This window comes from Theobroma umbraticum, unplaced genomic scaffold (genome assembly GCF_002168275.2).
Source record: "Theobroma umbraticum cultivar Fairchild unplaced genomic scaffold, ASM216827v3 scaffold_12.1, whole genome shotgun sequence".
NCBI lineage: Eukaryota > Viridiplantae > Streptophyta > Magnoliopsida > Malvales > Malvaceae > Theobroma > Theobroma umbraticum.
The window spans coordinates 5,308,514-5,330,444 of NW_018397269.1; the positions used below are offsets into that span (position 1 = coordinate 5,308,514).

Sequence of the window (21,931 nt, forward strand, 5' to 3'; positions counted from 1 at the left end):
ACCCAGTTGTTGGACTATAAAGCAAGAAGTTTTTCACAACCCTTGAATAAATGTGAAATTAATCCTTTACAACCCTTAAATAAATTGGTAATTAGTAATAAAATTAATATTAATTCGTTTTCGTGGTTTACAGTTAGATTGTTTAAGAGAAGAAATGAATTTTCCACAAAAACAATTGCATACCAAACGACATGGATGAACAAACAGAGACTTCAAATCAAAAGGCAATGGGTTCGGCCTCCATTTGTGGTCGAAAAGTCTGAATAATTATTTTGATCATTTTTCTTCAAGGGTATTGGCGTCATTTTAAGATTATTTTACTTTTATTTACAATCCGGCTTTGATTCTTTGTCCGGCCTTCAGCGCTTCGTTTTCTGCTTCTCTGAACAACCAGGCAAAAACTCGAAAGGAAAATGAAAATGTTGCGGCTTGTCTCTCCTTTGCATCCTCGAATCCCATCAACTTCTCCGAAGCTCTCTTTTACTTACAAAGATGCTTCCTTGTTTCCCAAACCCGAAATTCAGGTCCGAAAATACCCTTCGCGATTCGTTCTATTTGCTCAAAATGGAAACAAAGATGACCTAACCAAGGAACCCAACAAGGAAAAAGGAGAAGAAAATCCAAAGGGGCAACCCAATGGGTCGGTTAATGGTGGCGACTCGAAGAATGAACGACGGTCCATGTTTAACTTCAGATTGGGTGATTTGCTGGACCCAGATCCCGATAACATCGTAGCCCTTGGATTGACAGGTCTGCTAACGTGGGCAAGTGTTCAGGTTTTGTGGCAGCTGTTTTTGATCTCGGTGGCTATTCTTTTAGCTGCTCTCAAGTATTCCGTCGTTGCTGCTCTTCTCATTGTCATTCTCATTACCCTCCTTTGAAAAAATTTTGGAACTTTTTTTCCCTTTGTTTCTTGTAACACCACCTCTCTTGGAAACTGTCACATGGAATAGGAAAGAAAAAAGTTAGCTTGAAAGATTAGATACTGGTATTCCAAGTATTTCAAAAATTAAATTGCTGGAATTTAGAGGTGGCAATTCGTTGAGCTGGGTTGGGTTGTTCTGGCTAAAATCTTGGGTATTTTCAGTTTGAATCATTGGGGGGTAAGGTCATTTTGAGTTTCAAATTACTGACTTTGTAAAAAGTAATTCAAATTGAGTCAAATAATTTGTGCTATGTTTATTATTTAAACTTGGGTCCTTTGAACATTCCAATATTGGGTTTTGCAATGTGGTGATTGGTGAAGAACTTATCGTTGCCTTTTGGGATGGTAAGCTTTCTTATTAGTATCTGAAAGCTAACCCGAAGCTACAGCTTATCCTGATTGTGTGTAGTGCAGGTAAGAGTGAGTCATCCATGGGAAAAGTGCATCAAGTGATAATGGAACAAAACTTGCACCCAGTCCCAGTAGAAAACCATTGGAATTACAGGGTCTTCATTGTGACCAACTGAATTGCCGAGAAAGCTTTATCACAATTTGAATTTGCTTTCTGGTTTTGCCCATCAGGAATCATTTACTTTATTCTGCGGCCGATCCAAGAACAGCATTGGATTACCATGCCTGGCGGAGTCAAAACTGGAACCCAAAAAAAAGGTTATGACAAGCATTCATGCAGCTTGTTGCGTGTTCAGAACGTGAAACTGAAGCCCAGTTACTCATCAATAGATCAACTTGGAAGTTCTCTAGAAGGGAGAAAAAAAATAGAAGTTGAAATGTTATTCATTTGATGAATAACATAGTCTTCCAGGAGAATATAAATACTCTAGTTTTGAAAGGAGATAATTTTTATGGGGGGTGGCTCACCAATCGCAACGAACAAGATTGGAAATTGACCACCTATGGGGTCTTGTTTGGATCTTTCTTAATTTTCTGTTGATGAATTTTTTTCTTATATAGTTTTTTTTTATTATATATAAAAGCAACATTGATTGAAATTATTCCAAGAAAGATCTGGCAAGAGCCGACATGTAAATGCAACAATTCCTACTTGCGGCAGAACTTCAAGGCAAAGCTTGTCAACAGCTAAAATTAACAATAAATTTCAAAACTTTGATCTTTTCAGGAGACGTTTGTGGAAGCCATTAACTCCATAGTTCAACATTGGTATAAAGGCTGTTTTTTTATGAAATTTAACAATCAGATACTTTACTAAATCAAATTCCAAAGAGAAACAAATGGCTAAAATAAAAGACCAAAGAAACAGCTGAGAGCATAACTATGTTGCGGTGCCTAATCTTCATCAAACTTTATCTTCTTTGGCGCAGGCTGAATGCTACCAACCTGCCAAAATATCACTCCGCGTAAGCATTGTGGCCAAATACGAAAAACCTCATGATTGCAGAAAAGAATTAGCAAGAAACAGATATACAATGTGTTAACAGACTATACACATATGCGGTTGACTAATAATAATTTATAATTCATGTTAAACGTGGTTAATCCAAAGCAGTCTTAAGTCAAACTTGGAAACAATGAAACTATACCATGATTTACAGCCAAACTGCACCCATAACAATAGCAGCAAGATCACAACTAAAAGAGATGAAAAACAAGATTAAAATGCCCCATCAACTAAAAACTAAAAACTACACATTTACTAAAGGGGTTTAAGCACAGTAGGGTAAATTTTCAAGAAGCAGCCAGTTTGAAGGCTTTTGGAAAATCCCGAAATCAGGTATGCAGGCATACAATATTGTAACTAGGTTTTCCAAACAAAGAAATAGTGTTTAATAAGTTACACTAACCAAAATCTTGATTCTTCATATTTTGACATCAAACATAAAAAGAAATATTCTAAAGCTATACACAAATTACAAAACCTGCTTTGTTTGACTTCAAGAATGTGTGCTGTTCACCACTATATTGAATTTCTCTCCAGTCATATGACATAAATCCTCCTTACAAGGTCAGTTGTCCAAGACCAGAAGTGAATTTGAAAATGAAAAGAGAGGACTAATAAGGGATGAATGGAGTGTACAAGGCTAGAACAGGATGAATGTTGAGTTATTTGTCCAATTTCATCTTCCACGTCAAATCCATGAAGGATCAAAGCATTCCTTGTGTGATTAATGCTATGGCAGGCCAAAATGTTTAAATGCTTCATGCCAGACTATTGAACAGAAGAATCCTAAAACTAAATGTTCATACACCTTCAAACTAAGCATTCCCAACAATTGTCCATGGCTACAAGTACAGAATGAAGCCAGTAAAAAACAGAGGCAGATTCTCACAATTTCAGGGCATTCATAATCGATGCCTGCAGCCTCTATCATCTTTCGACGCTTCTGATCTCGTTTTAGGATCTTCTCCACCAACTTTTTGTGCTCTTCCAACGTTCTCACCTGAATAACCAAAAACAGAACAAAATTTTTAAAAACAACAAAAGCACTGAATTAATTAGACATTTACACATAAATACACCAGATGACTTTTCCTATCTATGCTGAATACCTTATTCTGCCGCTTCCGTTCAATTTGCACATAATCCACAGGCTTGTATTTATAATTAAAACCTCTCCACCTACAAAACAAAGCATACAAATTAGCAATTACCAATCCATCAGAGTAACGCACAGAAAATGACAGAATTTCTGCATAGTATTCTAACAAACTACTAAAACACTGAGAGCAAGGGCTGCAGTAATATTTCATAGATCAGCAGATCCTCACAAACAAGCTTTCCTCCAATTCAGTAATTTATTTGATAAAATATATATAAAATGCAGACGGGCATTAGAAATTCTACACCCAACTAATATATGCATAACAATATTGACAATCCACTTAAATCATCCTTTCAGATTGCTCAGAATTTGCAATGAATATTATCCAAGATAAGCTACATATACACTTTAACCAGTGTTGTCAAGGCACAGGCCTAGGCAATAAGGTGCAAGGCATATCAAGCAAAGCACCTTGCACCCCTTCAAGCGAGGCTCCTTTAATCAAGGACAAAACTTTTGCACCTAAGTGCACTTTTTCAAGGCAAAAAGCACGGAAAAAGAAATTCTAACTTTGGCCCTGTCAAAAGGCTATCTCTTTTTCCTATATACAATACTATCTTTCAGCATGAGTGCTTTTTTGTGCCTTGTACCTTGCATGAGGTAAGGGTCTAGCAGCTAGAGTGCGCCTTGCGCCTTTGACAATTAACCACAGTTAACGTAATCTTTACATGTTCTCTTTCAAAAAAAGGAAAAATTCTCCCACATTTTTATAAGAAATATTTGATCTTTATGCAGAACTTGGACTTCTTATCCTCTCTTTTCCAAAAATATCTTTCCTCTCACTCCAATCTCGCGCAATGACAACCAAGTGTTAAAGGTCTTCCTGGTACCATTGCAAAACCAGGTCTTCTTGTGTATTAAATTTGGGGATAATATGCAGTAAATAAGGCATAACTACATTAAATCTTTTTTTTTTAAAGGCACTGGAAATTTCCTGGAAAAACATGCATGAATAAGAAAGAACCCAACTTATTGAAAAATAACTCATTGCTTACAATTTTGGATGAACATGCTCTGGAGGAATAAGATGGACTTGCAAAAGATGCTCAAACAACAGATAATTATGCATACAATCAGCTACAACTTCCGCCACCTGCAGTCAATGAGAACTTAAAGTAACCAGAATCACAATAGGCATAATTTCATTAGATATCAAATGAAAAATACTAACTCCAACCTGAGGATTCTCAAATTCTATGAAACCAAAGTGCTTTGATTTTCCTGTCTGTTGAAAACCAACAATAAAATTGCCAAAGAAAGAAAGTTAATACTTAGCTATTGTCATAGTGAAAATGTTAGTGAACAATAAAATAAAGCATTAAATGTCAGTATTATGTTCTGCAACCAGCCCTATCACACTCAACCAAATTGCGACAGAAATTTCAAAATTTTCATTCAAGGAACTTCAGAATCAACAAAGCACTAACTCAAATATGCTAAACTGTATCAACACAAATACATATAAAAGCAAATAACTCCCAACAACTTCTAAAGCCATCATTGTAAAGCATTTTTCTAGTAAAACTAGAATGGCAGCACCAAAAGGAACTTCGTAACACCCCCGAATGAGAAATTTTTTAAATTTCAAATAAACTTAACGATAGTGCACACCCTGAAGTCTACAAATGCAAATATGCTAGCAAACACAGAAATATAAATGAACCAACACAATGGTGAAACTGAAGCAATGGCTTAGGACCTTTTTATTCCGAGCAATCCTTAATCTCTTAATATTGCCAAACTGTTGAAAATAAGCTGCAAGAGAACAACCAGTTAACAAGAATTAAACAAAAAAAGGTAAAATAAAATTTTTAAAACAAGCATTCCCTCCTCCATGTAAAATTCTTTCACCTTCCATCTCTTTCTCATAAAAGCCATGTGGGATTCGACCAATATACAAGACGGTAGCCTTGTTTTGCTGGGGTTTGTTTTCTGGAAGCTCACGCGATGGACCGCCTTCCAAGGGCTTCATTGATATGCAGCATTCCAAACAGTTTGAAATTACAAACAAGCTTTCTTTTCTCTTTTTTTTTTTGCAAAGAAGAAAATCAAATACAAATTAATAACTATAAACAAACATACCAGAAAATCAGCAGATGAGGTTTTAGAATCAGAAAGAGCAAAGTGAGAACAAGCCTTCTTTCCTGTTTTCTTCAACGCTTTCCTCGCCTTGACCCCCATCGACTTTCGAATGAGTTTTTAATCTTCAATTTTCCCTTTAACAGTTCAGTTCGGCACCTCTTTATGCAGCGGTTTGTGCGGCCGCTGTGTTTGAGAGAAAACAAGGGCAAGCCAGTAAGTCGGTTTTGTACGGGAAAGGCAAGCGCACGTTAAATGGGTATGAAAGCCAAAACGGCGTAGCTTCCTATAGAGAGGAATAAAAAAAAAGAGAGGGAGGAGGATCTGGCCCTGGTCTGTGACGAAGGAGGGTAAAATACTGGGCCTCCAGAATATTTTTGGGCCTAAACAATATATTTAAAAATATATCTTTTTAATTAAAATTTAAATAAAATAATATTTTTAAACCAAATTTGATAAAAGTATTATGTCTAAAATCAGATCAAATCAAGTCAAGCTTGCAAGTCTGATCTGGAACTCTGTAAATACTTTTAACTATGAGACGAGAAGAGTTGTGCGAAAATTGACTTTTTTTTTTATGAAGGCAATAGATAATTTTCTTTTTATTTGAATTTTTTTTCTAATTAACTTCAATAGATTTTCCTTTAACAAAAAAATTTTGTTTTCAAACATTAAAAATTGAAGAAATGTATTTTGAAAATCCATTTTAAAAACCAAGAGTCTTAAATTTGAAATTTCAATTAAAATGATAAAGTCAATTAATTGACTATATGACATTAAGTCAGCCATTGGACTAGCATCTTTCCATCAACTAAAGGTCTACTCGGGTACAAATAATAAGATGAGAATTTATTTAAATATAATAAAAAATAAAAATTTATTTTAAAAACTGATAAATTTTAACAACTTATTTAGTATTTATCCTTAATAAATCAAACTCAAATATATATCAAGCTAAATGTAAGAACTTGTCTAAAGTAAGGGTGTAAACGACTAGAGTACCCACTGTTTTTTGAGGTACTCAGACTTAGAAACGATTTAAATATCAAGGTATCCTAATTTCATTAAAACTTAAATAAAATTACAAAATATTATTGAAAATCAAACCCTAATAATATAACATTACCCATTAATTACTCGAATTTATTAAATACCCAATTATACAAGTAAATTTTTTATATCTAGATACAAGCTTAATAAACCAAAACCCGAACTCGAATAAAAAAAATATTTTACATTAATTCATATGTAGTTTATTAACAATTAAAATTTAAACCATAGAAAATTATATAATAACTCAAACAACAACAATATAACATAAAAACCATATAAATGTAGTATCAAACATCATATTCAAATGTAACATATATCAAGTATCATATAATATAATTTAATTCAAGTAATGGGTATCCTAAGAGTCATACCTGCAACCTACTCGAACTCGAGACAAGTATCAAAAACTTTACCCAAACTCTCCCCATAACCGAATTTAAAATTCTCAAACTCTACTTTTAAATAATCGTATAACATCAACCCATTTACATCCCTAATCTATAGATCGAGACCCTTACATAACCCATATTTTGAATCCATCCAAGCCACTCGAACCTAAACTTGGCCCAACTAGAATTTGACTCTTAAGGGTCAATAACTTGAAATGAACTCAGCTTAATTATATTCAAACCTAAAGTTACCTAACTTGAATTTGAAGCAACTTTAAATTTAAACCAAGTAAAACATGTACTCCACCAATCTCATATTGGGATACTTTAATACTACATCCATTATATTTCTTTAACACTTAAAAGTGCAACTCTTGAAATTTATATGTTCATTTTTTTTTTATAATTGAGAGAAAGAGAATTCGAACCTTACTCTTTAGATAGGAGATAATGCACCAACCAATGAGCCAAATGCTTGGGTACAATTTATATGTTCATATTAATTTTTAATAATTTTTATATTATTTATCTATATTATAAAAATTTAAAATAAATACTAAAATCAAAATGTTTTTCTTAATATTCATGCTGAGTCAATATACAAAATTTCAATTTAAGACAAAATGTGCATAGTTTTTTACTTTAAATACCAAATTTCAATAAAAATGATCATTATAATATAAACTATTATAAAAAATGACCAACACGACTTGATTATTCCATGTCCCAACTTCGGCTTTCAACTAACACTAGGGCAAAAGTAGGCTATCACGACGCCGTTCCAAGCCAAGACCTTATTGGTGGGGCTTACTCAATCCACGAAATCCTCAAAAAACAGATAAACAAAAACACCTAACATAATATTAATAGTACGAGGACTCGCCTTAGACTGATATACTTAACATAATACATAGCGTTAATCATACTCCATGCCTTGGCATGAAGTTTAAATGCATGACACACGCCCAAATTATTCAATATATATATATATTTGTACTCATGGTACACTTCAAAACTATATTCCATCTTGTGGCTAATACAACATGTCTCAACCCAATCTCAAGCCATGACCAACATGAGGGCCCAATAGGCATAGCCCTCCAAGCCCAGGCAAATCTTATACTTATTTTTGTGATAACTAGCTCAATATCATACTTTGTATCGAGCAATCTTCATATATTTACACGACATATCCTATGCACATTGTATGCATCATGCATACTATCATCAAAATATTGCCACCTCGTGGCTACATCAATGTCTATGCAGGACCACTATCTCAATAGTGTACCATCAGAACATGATAAAGGGAACATAGATAAAACATGCTATGGTTTGTAAACGTAACATCCTAGGGGCATGTAATCCATATCGATAGTAATATAGAACATGCAAAGGGCATGTACCCCACATGGATAATATTATAGAACATGCTAAGGGCATGTAACCCATATCGATAATAGTACAGAATATACTAGGGGCATGTAATTCATACAAAGCTATCAACTCAATTTTATTTCACAATATGAGCAAACTTACTCTAAGGTTGCCTTCATACTTTATCAAACGCTAACCTTTCAATTAACACATCATCCAAGGATTACATTCATATAAACTATAAACCATTCAAACTAAGTTCAGATTTGAGGCATCAAAACAATTAAAATGCTTGTTTCCTATGCACTAGACTAATTATATAATTATACATATTCATTTACCATAGTTACATTTCAAAAGCTTATTTAAAACATGGCATTTCAACTTCAAATTTCTATCTTATATACATGATTAATCAACACATCATTAAATACTAAGACATCCTTATATCAAAATAATTCAATTACACCATATCTACTCATAATACAAGAGGTGCTTTTCTTCTAACACATCCAACCAACAAAACCTTGCTCAATATGGACTATTGGAGCCTTCAATAGAACCTAAAATGATTAATAATCATTAATAGCTTCATTAATTTCAAAAAATTTGTAATTATCAAAGTACCCAAACAAAAACCTAATTAATCTCTCTAAACCCAAAATTAGACTCTAAATTTTCTTCCAAATTACAAATCGATAGTATAAATAACCTTAATTTCAACTTGTCTTATTTTGGTGAGTTTGCTGGAGAGCAACCAAATAAAAACCCTAAAATTTTAGAGAGAAAACGGTTGAGAATAGAGAGGGAAAGTTTCAAATTTTGAAATCCATGAGTTTAAATGTTTAAGAAGCTGAATCTCACTTTTTACACCCTCAAATCTAGAAAATCAATGTTGGAATGTGGTTTGATTGATGAGAAAAGATACAAAAACTTGAGAGAGAAAGAAAAGACAAGAAATCGTGAAAGAAGGGAGAGAAAAGGGCATATCGGTAGATGCAAGGAAAAATAAAGGTAAACGCTTCTTTTAGAACTTTTGACCAGTTAAGAAAAGTCAATAGAAAAATTTTAAAGAAAATAACCATTTTCTCCTCTTTACGAAATAAGCCGTTTTTCTTTCAAATTGCACTCAATAACTTTTAAAATATGTTTTTTCTAGGGAATAAATTTCAAAAATTTAGATAGAGAATATTTATTATTACCTTTTTACCCTTATACCAAAATTAGGGATTTTTCATAAAGCACATTTTAATAAGAAATATAAAAAGAGGAAATTGTGAGAAAAGGGCTTCGGCATAAGGTGATTTCAAAAATAATGAACCATATAAAGTTATCTATTTCTAGCCACTAAGAAGCATGAGTAGACCAAAATGCCTTTAAAACATCGTGGGAAATTAAGCTCCCGATATCTCCGACCCGTCAGAGAGAAAATAGAAATAAATGCTCAGCTATTTGAGGTAGCTCATCTTTCTCTCTCAGCTCTTTGAACTATATCAACTCTGTTAACTTTCTGTTAAGCACCATTGTCATCTGTTCGCTCAACTCTCTAAACTGTATGAGCTCTGTCAACTCTCTGTTGAGCACCATCATCATCGTGTTATGGTCTATCTCTCGACATCTGGCCATATTGTCGTCAATAAACAGACCATATAGCAGAGATGACATCAAGGTATGTTATTAGGTTTATTGCTACAATAGATAAATGTTTAAAACTTTTTGTGTAAATTAAAACATGGATTAGAAACACTGCCAAGAGTTGTTACACGCCATGCATCTATAAAGCAGATGGCATGTAAAAAATATACTGAAATAACATGTGTTAGCACAGGGCGTGTAACATGTTGTGAACATGGCGTGTAACAAATTTTTGAACTTGCGTGTAACATTTTTAAATAAGGCATGTCACACTTTTTGAAATTGCGTGTAACATTTTTGAATATAACGTGTATCATATTTTAAACACGAAGTGTAATATTTTTTAAAAATGACGTGTAACATATTTGAAAAATGGCATGTAATAACATGACAGACAAATTATGGAACACGACATGTAATGTGTAAAATGATTGATAAATGTTATGTTTTCAAAATTACAGTGGGGTTCCAATTGTGCGACTTGTGATAAGACATAGTGGTCAATGGGTGGATGGCATTTACAAGGGTGGTGAGTCACAAATGCGGGGGGTTAGGAGTGATTTGTCGTTTAAGGGCTTGATGAACCTAGTTGAACAAGTTGTTGGCGTAAACTCAAAAATGTGCGAGATTGAGTTACATGCATTGATCAATACACCTGGAGAGGTATCACACCCAATTATCAAGGACGATGAAAATGTTGTATAAATTTTGCTAGAATTGAGAAATGTTCCAGCTATGTATGTCAACATTAAAAGACGCCAAACAAATGTTATGTCACATCAAGAAGCTGAACAATATGGTAATCAACTCAATCAAAATGAGATTTACAATGCTTCACATATACCACAACATTCGATTCATAACCCACAACAATGGCAATTGACGTATGCACAAGGGTTTGTGCAGCCTGGTAGACAGATGACATTCATAGAATAGTTGGCTGCACAATTTCAATCAGGATGTGCATCGAACTAATTACTTGCTTCTGTCCAACCAATGCAACGATTGGGTGAAACTGTAGAGGGTGTAATGACATTTTTAAATGAGAATACGACACTTGAGGATGATACTGTGACATTAGAGGGTGACATTGTGATGTTGGAGGGTGACACTATGATGCTCAAGGATAATACTGCATCTAATAAGGGAAATGAGAATTTGTTCCTTACCGGTGAAGATAGATTTGATGACAATTCAGATGATGGGCCTGATGAATGGCATGATGACAATTCTGATGATGACTGGCTTCATGACAGTGACATTCCAATTTGCAATAATACTGAAGGTGAAACGAAGCCTGTTGGAGGTGTTGATGTAGGAGATGTTCGGTGTGATGACCCCATATACAATAACCCCATTGTTGGTGAGAACGGGATTCATTCCCCTGATACATTGTTGGATGACAATTATCAAGATACAGAAAATGCAAGGATATGTCGTACGTGAGTAATTCCAAGTGTAGAGAGGTTCTCTTTCCAAACAATTACCATTGAGGAGTCGAGATGTGCTGATGATCGCTTATACAAAGGAAGAACATTTTCCTCGAAGGCCGAGTTGAAACGAGCTTTGAACATGTTCACTCTAAAATAGCATTTTGGGATAAAAGTAAAAAGGTCATGTAAAGGTCGTTATGAGGTTGGTTGTAAGGACAAGGCATGCAAGCTCGGTGTGTGTGCAACGAAGTTACTTGAAGGAGAATATTGGCAAGTTTGGATGTTCTACAAAGTACACATGCGTACTGTCGATGGTTTGCAATGGCGATTCCCAACGGTGAGTGCGAAGATAATTGGTGAACTTATGTCACACGAACTTTAGGAAAATGGAGTAGCATTGAGACCTGAGGACATAATTGGTGAGATAAAGGTTCAGTGGGGATTGGAATGCTTGTATGGTAAGGCCTGGCAAGCGAAGGAGTATGCGAAAAGGCTTATTTTTAGTCCCCCAGAGGAGTCATTTCAATTATTACCCTCATGCTTTTATATGTTGGAGCAAGAAAATCCCGACACATTCACTGTAGTGGCTATTGATGAGGCAGAAAGATTCAATTATTGTTTCTAGTCATATGGGGGTTGTATTTGGAGGTTTAAGGATGCAATGCGTCTTACAGTTGTAATTGATGCGACACATTTAAAAGGCAGGTTCAAGGGTGTTCTGTTTGTCGCTGTATGCAAAGATACGAACAAGTGCGGATATCTAGTTACGTTTGGCATCGACCATGTTGAGGACGAAGACTCGTGGACGTGGTTTCTTAGCAAGTTGCGTGATGTGGTTGGTTGTCCTGAAAACACTATGTTCATTTCTGATCAGCATCTCGGCATCAAGAAAGCAATCCAAAATGCAGACCCAGAAGCGTACCACGGTTTATGCAGTTACCATTTGAAGAAAAACTTTAAAAATAAGTTCAATCGTGATGAATTTTCTATGATTTTCACCCTTGTTCGAGATTGCTATAAGGTATCCGATTTCTATAGACATATGAACCATGTCTAGTAAATTCACGCGATAGCCTACCTTGACCTTATGAGAATAAGCCCTGAGAGATGGGCACATGCATATCCAACATTGCGAAATGTGTTAACTCATGCTTGATCGAGTTCATCAGAGACATGTTCTAGCATTGGTTCCATGACCGGTAGGAGGAAGTCGTCAAGGTGACCACACCCCTCAACCCTTGGGATGCCAGGTAATTGAGCCAACGGTTCAATGATGCACATCGCTTTGTAGTTAAACCTATCAATCGGATGGAGTTCAAAGTTAAAGACAGGAAGATGGACGGACTTGTAAACCTATTGAAGAAGACGTGTTCATGTTGTGAGTTCCAAACAGATTTACTCCCATGCAGCCATGCCATTGCAACAATAAGGTTAGAATATCTTTTGCTCTTTTTTTCCTTATTTGAACCCTAATTGACATAGCATTTACATTGTCCTTGAACATTGAGTTCATTGTATTTTTCAAAAAATGCAAACGTGAAACCGTTGAATTCTGCGTTGACTACTACAAGACAACCATTTTGGTGGAAGGTTATGCAAGGTCTATTTGGCCGGTAGGGCATCCTAGTGAGTGGGACATCCCCCCTCATGTGAAACAAATTGTGGTATTGCCACCACCTTGGCGATGCCAAGCAAGAAGGCCTAGGAGGAGAAGGATTCCATCTACTAGTGAAGGTAGTCGAGCACGGAGATGCTCGTAATGCAAGAGGTATGGGCATAATAGATAAAATTGCCCATCCTCATTTGCAGTTTCATCCACAAATCCGACACCATCTCCAACTCAATCGACACCTCCATGAGTGCGACGACTGAAAGCATGTTCAACTTGCAAACAAACCAGTCACACACGCAACAACTATCCAATGCGAAGGACAATGTCTGAAAACGTAGGGTGTCTTGTGGAGGAAGACAACTTGTCAGCGTAACTAAATCTGTGGGCCATGTCCGATACCTTTCTCAGAATTTCCTCTTGCAGTTTCTCACATTCATTCATATTTATGTTTGTTAGTTTCCTCTTGTAGACAAGTCTTTATTTTTTGTATTAATTTTGTAGAAACATTTTTTTATTCTTCATTCCATTTTATCCGTAGTCCCTATATAAATATTGCTTGTTACTTGATTATTTGATTATAGACTACTTAAATTAAATTAATTTATCATTTAGGCAAAAATTAAGTTTGATTTTTCCTTTTGTAAAAAATAAATTTGTAATAATTTCATATCTGAAGTCAAATTTAGATGAATAACTTGTATTACATTAAAATAAAATAATATCAAATGACTACATAATTTCTTCTACTTCTATTTATAATAGTGAGTTGAAATTGCCTATATTAAAGACTATTCATGGTTGATATAAAGGTAAATATAATTGTTAATATTGGTTCCATCTTATCATATTAATAATTTTTTGGGGTTTGAAAATGAATAATTTAAATTTAGCAGAATTTGATTGTGGTTTTAGAATTAAAATAAAAGGTAAATTAGGTAAAAGTTGAATAATTTCAGACGAATGTGTATTCATAAATAGTCAAAAGACGTGGGAAGTGCTTGTAGTTGGCCATTTCGTTTAATTTATTCCTCCGACTCTAAATCGAATCATTGCATATGCTGATGTGGCGGTGCCACCTCACCTGATGTTATGATGTGGTAGTCACACATCATACTATCATATTTAGGGTGTGACACGCTGACTGAAAGTATATTTATAAGGTCACACGCTGAGTGGTGGTAGATTTGTGCCATGACATGATGAGTGCTAGCAGATATATGGCGTGACACGCTGAGTGCTACTAGATTTAGGGCGTGACACGCTGACTGAAAGCAGATTTATGGGGTCACACGCTAAGTGCTAGCAAATATATGGCGTGACACGCTGAGTGCTACCAGATTTAAGGCGTGACACACTGACTGAAAGCATATTTATAGGGTCACACGCTGAGTGGTGGCAGATTTGTGCCGTGACACGCTAAGTGCTAGCACATATATGGTGTGACACACTGAGTGCTACTAGATTTAGGGTGTGACACGCTGACTGAAAGCATATTTATGGGGTCACATGCTAAGTTGTGGTAGATTTATGCCGTGACATGCTGAGTGTTGCCAGATTTAGTACGTGACACACTGACTAAAAGTAGATTTATGGGGTCACATGCTGAGTGAAAGGAAAGTTATCGAGTCACACGTTAAGTTGTTAGGTTATTCAAGGGTGACATGCCATGCCCCAATAGGGTGACACGCCATGCGCTAATGGAGTGACACGCCACATGGTTGCAGTATTATTTGTGAAATAACCTTATGAGGAGGGTTATTTGTCACAATTTCCTTGTGATTTAACTTACACCAGCTAATGATCATTCAACTTATTGTGTCTGAATAGAGAAAAAGCCATGTCTAAAATGTACGAATATTATTAAAATTAATAAAATTAATTGTATCCACAAAAAAAAAAACTAAATACAACTTGGGATATGTTAATGGTGAAGGGGTTTGGGGTTTGCTGTCTCAACTGTTGGCAAAAATTTTCATAGTGTATTGACGACACATATTAGCAATTATGTTCTGCTTAACTCTGATCGGTTTCGATTGCAAATGTCGTCAATGTACCCAATGGTGAACATATCGCTATTGACACTATCATTTTGAAGATGCACTTTAGCTTTTGGAAAATGAATTTCCAGTGGCATTAGTGTCAAATCTCGTGTCTTCCGGAGTGTTTTGTTGAAATAACAGGCTTTGTGGTAGATAATTGGGAGCATTGTCGTCAGGGGTGTCATTTGAGCCGCACGCACACTGTTATCTTTAGCAACCGAAGTTCTTGCAGAGTCCACCACCTTGATCGACCACCTAACCAAGTCGATCTTTGCAACCACCAATGCCCACCCACATTGCAAAGGGCGAGGATGAAATCGACATCTTTTCATTTTTTGCTGCATGTAGGCCTCACCCTCCATGTACCCCCGTAACTCATCTAGAATTTCCATTGTGGAACGGCTATCTTCAGTTGGAAAGGTGGTGTAGAGCATGTGGATGGTGTCCTGTGGAAAATATATGCATTAGCTTACACTTTATGCAATCAAGAAGATTAGTATTTTCAGAATTGAAAATTTTACAAATAAACTTACGAAGAATATCGTATCAATGACGCATGCACGAGTATTGTACAGTCTCGACTTTGGCCATGTCATTTGCTTACAGAGTATGCTGAGGCATGCATCTATTTGTTCACTTGTCATTTCCTCTTTGGGTTCCTCTAATGTTCTAAAAAAGTCAACCCCTTAATCCCCTAAGATCCCGACGTTACGCATGCACATGTAATAGAATGAATTTCAAAAGGCTTGGTGGATTAATGTTCCATTGAAAAACAATATTTACAATGATATTTAGCGGCTTGCCTCGCACACTTGTCTTTCTTGAAAGCTTTGTACCCTTCTACCATTGAGGTCTTAACATCCCATCGACTCACTAACGGGACGACATACAAGCTTGCCATGTATTTGCTGGCCATTTTCACCCATGCCAGTTCAGTTGGGTTTGAAATCAGTGCTCCCCAATGATCAACATCAGATACCTCTGGTGACGACACTCGTGAGGCGCTGCCTTCAGGACTGATCTGATGTAGATGGTCCCTTTCAGTCTCAACTGATGCAAGGTTCCCATCCCCTTCGGCTGTTGCCTCGACTGCTGCATTAGCTTTAGGAATATGGTCCCTTTCAGCCTCAACTGAGTGATGGTCGCCCTCCCCTCCCGCAGATGCATTGATAACCAAATCGACCGCAGCAACATTCTCTCTATCAGCAATAACATTCTCTCCCACAATAGCAATAACGTCATGATGCATGTGAACACCAAGTTCATCATGCTGCTGATCATCAGCACCATCGTGGTCGTCACAATCAGCTTGCAATGAAGCATCACCCTAAACCATAAACAGATAATAAAATATTAAACTACACATGCTAAAAGTAAACCACCAATATATGAGCGAAGATAGAATAACGTACTTATAATTTCAGGCTGTTTAGAATCCGAAAAATGATATGGTCATCTAACCTTTGCATTGCAAGAGTCAAGGACTGAATTGAAGCGTTTAGCTCTAACATCTCTTTTTCATGCCTGCACATGACCCATCGCAGTTGACGTATCGTGACTACTCCATCATTGACTTTTGTCGCATGGGTCAACTGCAAGACCATATACTGTTATTATTGTGTTATTCTATAATCATTGTTGAGCATTAACTGTTACAATTTTAATATCCTTATCGGTGGCTTGTTCGCACTGTGCGGTTGAGCCGTACCAATCTATCGTTCAAAAGCTGTCATTGCCTCTATCAACTACAATAACAGAAATAACTCTGTTACTCGAATAAACATATGTGGAAATGGTGAACCTAAACTGTTAGAATCAATCTTACCAACGGCTCGTTAGCACTGCACGTCTAAGGAGGACCTCTCAGTGGTTGTGGAGCTGTTGTCACATCGTCCAACTGCGAACATAGATATGTTAGTCGATAATCACATATCGAATTGTTGAACAAAAATTGTTACAACCATCCTTACCTACTGTTCCCTTCCATTGCCATGGTCATCCCCTTCCTCCATCAACTCGGGGCCCGACAGCTCATCCATTCTAGTAACGGCGGTGCGCCTCTACTTCATAGCACCAGTGGCTATTTTCTGCCTCAAGTTCTTCCTCTTTTCCCTCACACCTAAGCCTCAGTCCGTCCGATCCTTCTACCACTCGATTGGTAGGTATTGGTGGCCTTCAGATAATGGGACATCGATGTCAACAAAATAGTCCCGTCTAGCCTCATTTAAGGTCACTTCAAGGTCTCGACTGCCTAAAACTGTAAAATACGAATTGCGATTAAATTTTACAAAAAATTATTTTTCAAATTCATAGCATAAATTAGTAGCTATTCACTCACATGCTCAGATGACTCCAACTTCTGAACTACCTTGTAGAAGTCTTTTGGCTTCTAATTGCACTGCCATTTGCACATACGTGGGTAGACATTGTCCTTCGGAGCAGATGGGGCAACTATTTTTCACAAGGTCGGGATTGCTTCCATTGCCCAGAACTGCATGTCAAATGTAACCATTATTAGACTGTAAATGCTAAACAAGTGCAACTATAAATTATTATGTCAAAAGGAAAATGTTAAATGTTATGTCACAATACCTGAATCACCCACGTAAATCCGTAAATGTTGTACCGCAAATGAGCTTCGTTTTGCAAGTTTGAGGCAGGGACTTTGAACCGCTTTAAAATGTAATCCAAGGTCAGCCTCCAAAAATAGTGACCCCATGGGAAGACATTTCAAGCATCGATGTCCTCCACCAATGAGAATAGCCAAGGCGTCACCCATCTACGGTAGTCTTGACCAAATAAAATGTTATGCACGATCAAGATGAGTGCCATCTTGGTTGCGTCTCCTGGTCGCTGAAAGTTGCCTTCGCGAAAGGTTTGAAGCAACCACAATAGCTTAACGATCTCCTGCCTATTCCAGTATCTCGCATGAATTTTGTTCGCATCAACTTCGTACAGTCGACTGTACATATCGGGCATTCGACCGAACTTCAGTCCTGTGATAAGGCAAAACTCCTGCTTTGATATACGTGCCTTGCTCTTACCAATGGCAAACCATAGCTCATGCTTCATTGAATCTCTCTTACTGATTCGATGAATCATGATGTTACGTAGAAGTCCAATGTAAAAGTAGCCTTACAAATATACGTCCAGCAACATTCCGAAGCACGTTCGCTTGACTGGATCATATTCCCATTTCTCTTGGAGAGTCTTGATGATGTAATGCAATTACGACCACTTACAATGGGTGTTAATAGAGACATTGAATGCCTACTTCTCCCTTAGTACAATAAGCAAACTGTCAAGATCCTCATACTATCTGGACTGCATCTGCAAAACATGGCACACATGCACAAGTGAGTTAACCCATAATGTGCAACAAGGTATACTGAAGAAAGAAATAAATGTTGTTACACGCCATGCATATCAAGTAAAATGTTGTTACATGCCATGCATATCAAGTAAAATATTGTTACACGCCATGCATATCAAGTAAAATGTTGTTACATGCAATGCCTAACAAGTCAAATGTTGTTACACGCCTTGCATATCAAGAAAAATATTGTTACACGCAATGCATAACATGTCAAATATTGTTACATGCCATGCATAACAAGTCAAATGTTGTTACACGCCATGCACATCAAGTCAAATGTTGTTACACGCCAACGCTGACACGCTAATCACTAAAATACAAAATGTAGTGAAACACCAACCATGGCGTGTGACACGCCAATTAGTGTAACCACTGATTCATTACACGAACTACCCTACCAATGTCGTGACACGATAAAAACCTTAAAAACCAACCAACCCACTACACGCCATATCAAATGTTGTAGTTCATGTTACACGATATGCAGACGTGAATCCCTTTTAGAGCTTTGGTACGACCATAAAACTAGGAAGAAAATAGTTTAAACTAAACATAACAATTTCAAAAAGGCAAAAACACGAACATATCAAACAAACTCAGCAAAAAATTAAAAAACAGAAGAAACTTTTAATTTCAGACTGATTGACCGCTTCATTGATAATCGATATTGTTGCGCTCATCTCGTTAAGCTTGCAAAGAATGAAGTCAAACTCTCTGGTATCTTTGGGAATGAAGAATGAATCAAACTCTCTGAGTTCCTTCACACAGATGTTTGCAAATTCTGAAAAATATTTAATTTAAAAGAGATGGCCTTATAATAATCATTTATTCATTACATGCATTCAATGGAAGTCCAATCGATTTCCTCGTTATTTGCTTGCTTTTTTTTCTTTCGTTTTCAAATCATGTCATGTTACATGTTCAAGCCATACCGTTTGACACTCTCTAAACCCTGGCGTGTCACAGATTCCCTCCATGGCGTGTCACAAACCCTGAATGTTGGCGTGTTATAGATTTCCTCCATGGCATGTCAAACTCTGAACCCTGGCATATCACAGATTCCCTCCATGGCGTGTCACAAACTCTGAACCCTAACATGTCATAGATTCCTTTCATGGCATGTCACAAACCTTGAACCCTGACGTGTCATAGATTCCCTCCATGGCGTGTCACAAACTTTGAACCCTCCCTTGTCACAGATTCCCTCCATGATGTGCCACAAACTCTGAACCCTCCTTTATTACAGATTCCCTCCATGGCGTGTCATAATTTCTAAACCCTGCCCTATGACAGTTGTGTCACATATGCTCACCATGGCATGCCACATTCTCTCACCATGTCATATCACATTTTCCCTTCGAGTCTTGTCACATATTCTCACCCTCCCATCTCACATATTCCAGCCATGGCGTATCACAAATTCTAAACCCTGCCATATCATAGCCCTGTCACACATTCCCACCATGCCGTTTCATGCCACATTCTCTAATGTGTCACATATTCTCATAATGTCATCTCACATATTCCCTTCGAGTTGTGTCACAAACTCTGAACCTTGCCGTGCCACAGCGGTCTCACATATGGCATACTGTAGCACGACCATTTCGTGCTTTGGATTCATATCTTTCTCCTTTCGATTCACCACTGTATCACAGATTTCTGGTTGCACATCATTCTCGAAGCTTTCGATTCATCAGGACCTGTTCCTCGATCGGTTTAATATCCCTTTTCTCGTTTTATCTGAATGCCATATCTGAAATATATGAAAATCCTTCTCATGCAACATTATTTTGCTTTGCACAAGCTTCGCTAAAAAAAAAATTGGATGTTTTGCACAAAATTATTTACATATTTATCTATTTATTTTTTCATTTTTCGCGTGTTTGATAATGCGCATCAACGAAGATGTCTCACTAAAGGTATTTTTGTCTCAAAATCTATTGTCGAGGATAAAAATAGTTAAAATTATCTGAAGGCATATTTCTAAAAATACTTTATTTTTTAGGACTAAAAGAAAAAATCTCCCATATAAAAATGTACGAATTTATTGAAAATATGAGGCAAAGCTTAACTTAAATATCATAATAACACTAGAACAAATGTAAAAGTCAGTTTTAAGATGACAACCAATGAACTCAACGTAGAACTTATTTACTGGATTAGGCTTCCGAAAGTCTTTGGGCTCAGGGTTTATGAAGAGAGGAAGAAAAGAAGTCTCTAAGCTTATCGTTTAATAATTGGATTGGGCTTGGGTTTGAACTAATTACATTAAAAATTATTTTAATAAATAAAATATATAAAAATTCAAAAGCAATCTCACGTGAATTTAATAAAAATATCTAAAAAGGTGAATTCCAAAACAATAAAAATTTAAAGTTTGATTGCAAGAAAAAAAATTAGAAAGATTTGATCAAAACTAAACTTTGGGCTCTGGAATACCATAGCACGCATACTTCTCAAAATTACTAAAAATATATATATTTTAAATTATTTCAATAGCAAAAGAACCAATGCCATGACTTTTTATTTACATTAAATTATTTTATAAAAAATCACATATTTGACTACGCTCTTGGACAATTTAAAAATTTCAGCATTAGGAAAGTGTTAGCCAACCCAAATAACAAGGCCACAAAGAATAGAAAACATGGAGAAATTGAGATCGTGGAGCCACTAAGTTATGTCATAGTCCTTAACCAAGAATGTCGTGTAATGCTCATGACATTGATTATACTTCAACAATGTTTGAAAATTCTTTCTTTTCTTTTTTTTTTTTTTAAAAAGTTGTACAATATAAATAATAAAAGCTCATTAAGAAATACTAGTTTACTTACAATCTGCGCAGAAGACTCTCATGTTAATCTCCACATGGGTAAAAAATTAGGGTCACTATATATTAATTGATTTCAAACTCTACAATAATCTAAACTTGAAATACTCATATATAAAAATAATTAGAACTTGAAATGATCTAAACCAAAAACTAATTTAAAGCACAAGTGAACTTGACTTGAAATTTCATGACTTAACTTTATTAAACCTAGTTATTAAGGAAAAGATATGCAATCAAGATGTAACGGTTCAAATCTAAGTACCATTAATTCAATAACTTTTCAAACTTAAATCACATGGTTTTAAAAATTTTAAGTTCAAACTACTTGTAGTGATTAATTTAAGTTTTTATATAAATTTTAACAATCACATTCACATTAAAATGAAATATCATAATCTTACCAACTTAAATACTTGATATCGTCGTCAATAGGGGCGAAGCGTCCATTTGTAATGGTCTCCTTAAAAATTTTAAAAATTTTTATATATTATATATTTTTTAATACTTTTTTATTATATAATTAATATAATTAAAATAATAATAAAATGACTTTACAAACTCCATTCAATTTTACCCAAATTTTTAATTTTTTTTTTAATTT

General features: G+C 35.8%; 2 protein-coding genes across 2 annotated transcripts; one reads left to right on the plus strand and one right to left on the minus strand.

The window, feature by feature from the left end:
* The first annotated feature begins 219 nt into the window (after positions 1–219).
* LOC110425953 (uncharacterized) lies at positions 220–1,939 on the plus strand. The gene is made up of 2 exons (XM_021441036.1): positions 220–1,270; positions 1,340–1,939. Exon 1 carries the CDS (start codon positions 414–416, stop codon positions 879–881), a length of 468 nt encoding a protein of 155 aa, XP_021296711.1. The 5' UTR covers positions 220–413; the 3' UTR covers positions 882–1,270; positions 1,340–1,939.
* A 74-nt stretch (positions 1,940–2,013) lies between these two features.
* LOC110425952 (RNA-binding (RRM/RBD/RNP motifs) family protein) lies at positions 2,014–5,846 on the minus strand. Its single transcript, XM_021441035.2, has 8 exons — positions 5,587–5,846; positions 5,356–5,470; positions 5,204–5,259; positions 4,682–4,729; positions 4,500–4,597; positions 3,452–3,521; positions 3,232–3,342; positions 2,014–2,281 (listed from the first exon to the last, which is right to left on the minus strand). Exons 1-8 carry the CDS (start codon positions 5,683–5,685, stop codon positions 2,231–2,233), a joined length of 648 nt encoding a protein of 215 aa, XP_021296710.1. The 5' UTR covers positions 5,686–5,846; the 3' UTR covers positions 2,014–2,230.
* Positions 5,847–21,931: the final 16,085 nt, after the last annotated feature.

Coding starts and splice junctions, on each gene's coding strand:
- LOC110425953 (XM_021441036.1), top strand. CDS start 414: ATGAAAATGTTGCGGCTTGTCTCTCCTTTGCATCCTCGAATCCCATCA.
- LOC110425952 (XM_021441035.2), bottom strand. CDS start 5,685: ATGGGGGTCAAGGCGAGGAAAGCGTTGAAGAAAACAGGAAAGAAGGCT. Junction 5,260..5,355: donor TTATGAGAAAGAGATGGAAG/GTGAAAGAATTT, acceptor GTTCTCTTGCAG/CTTATTTTCAACAGTTTGGC. Junction 4,730..5,203: donor GGATTGCTCGGAATAAAAAG/GTCCTAAGCCAT, acceptor GGTTTTCAACAG/ACAGGAAAATCAAAGCACTT.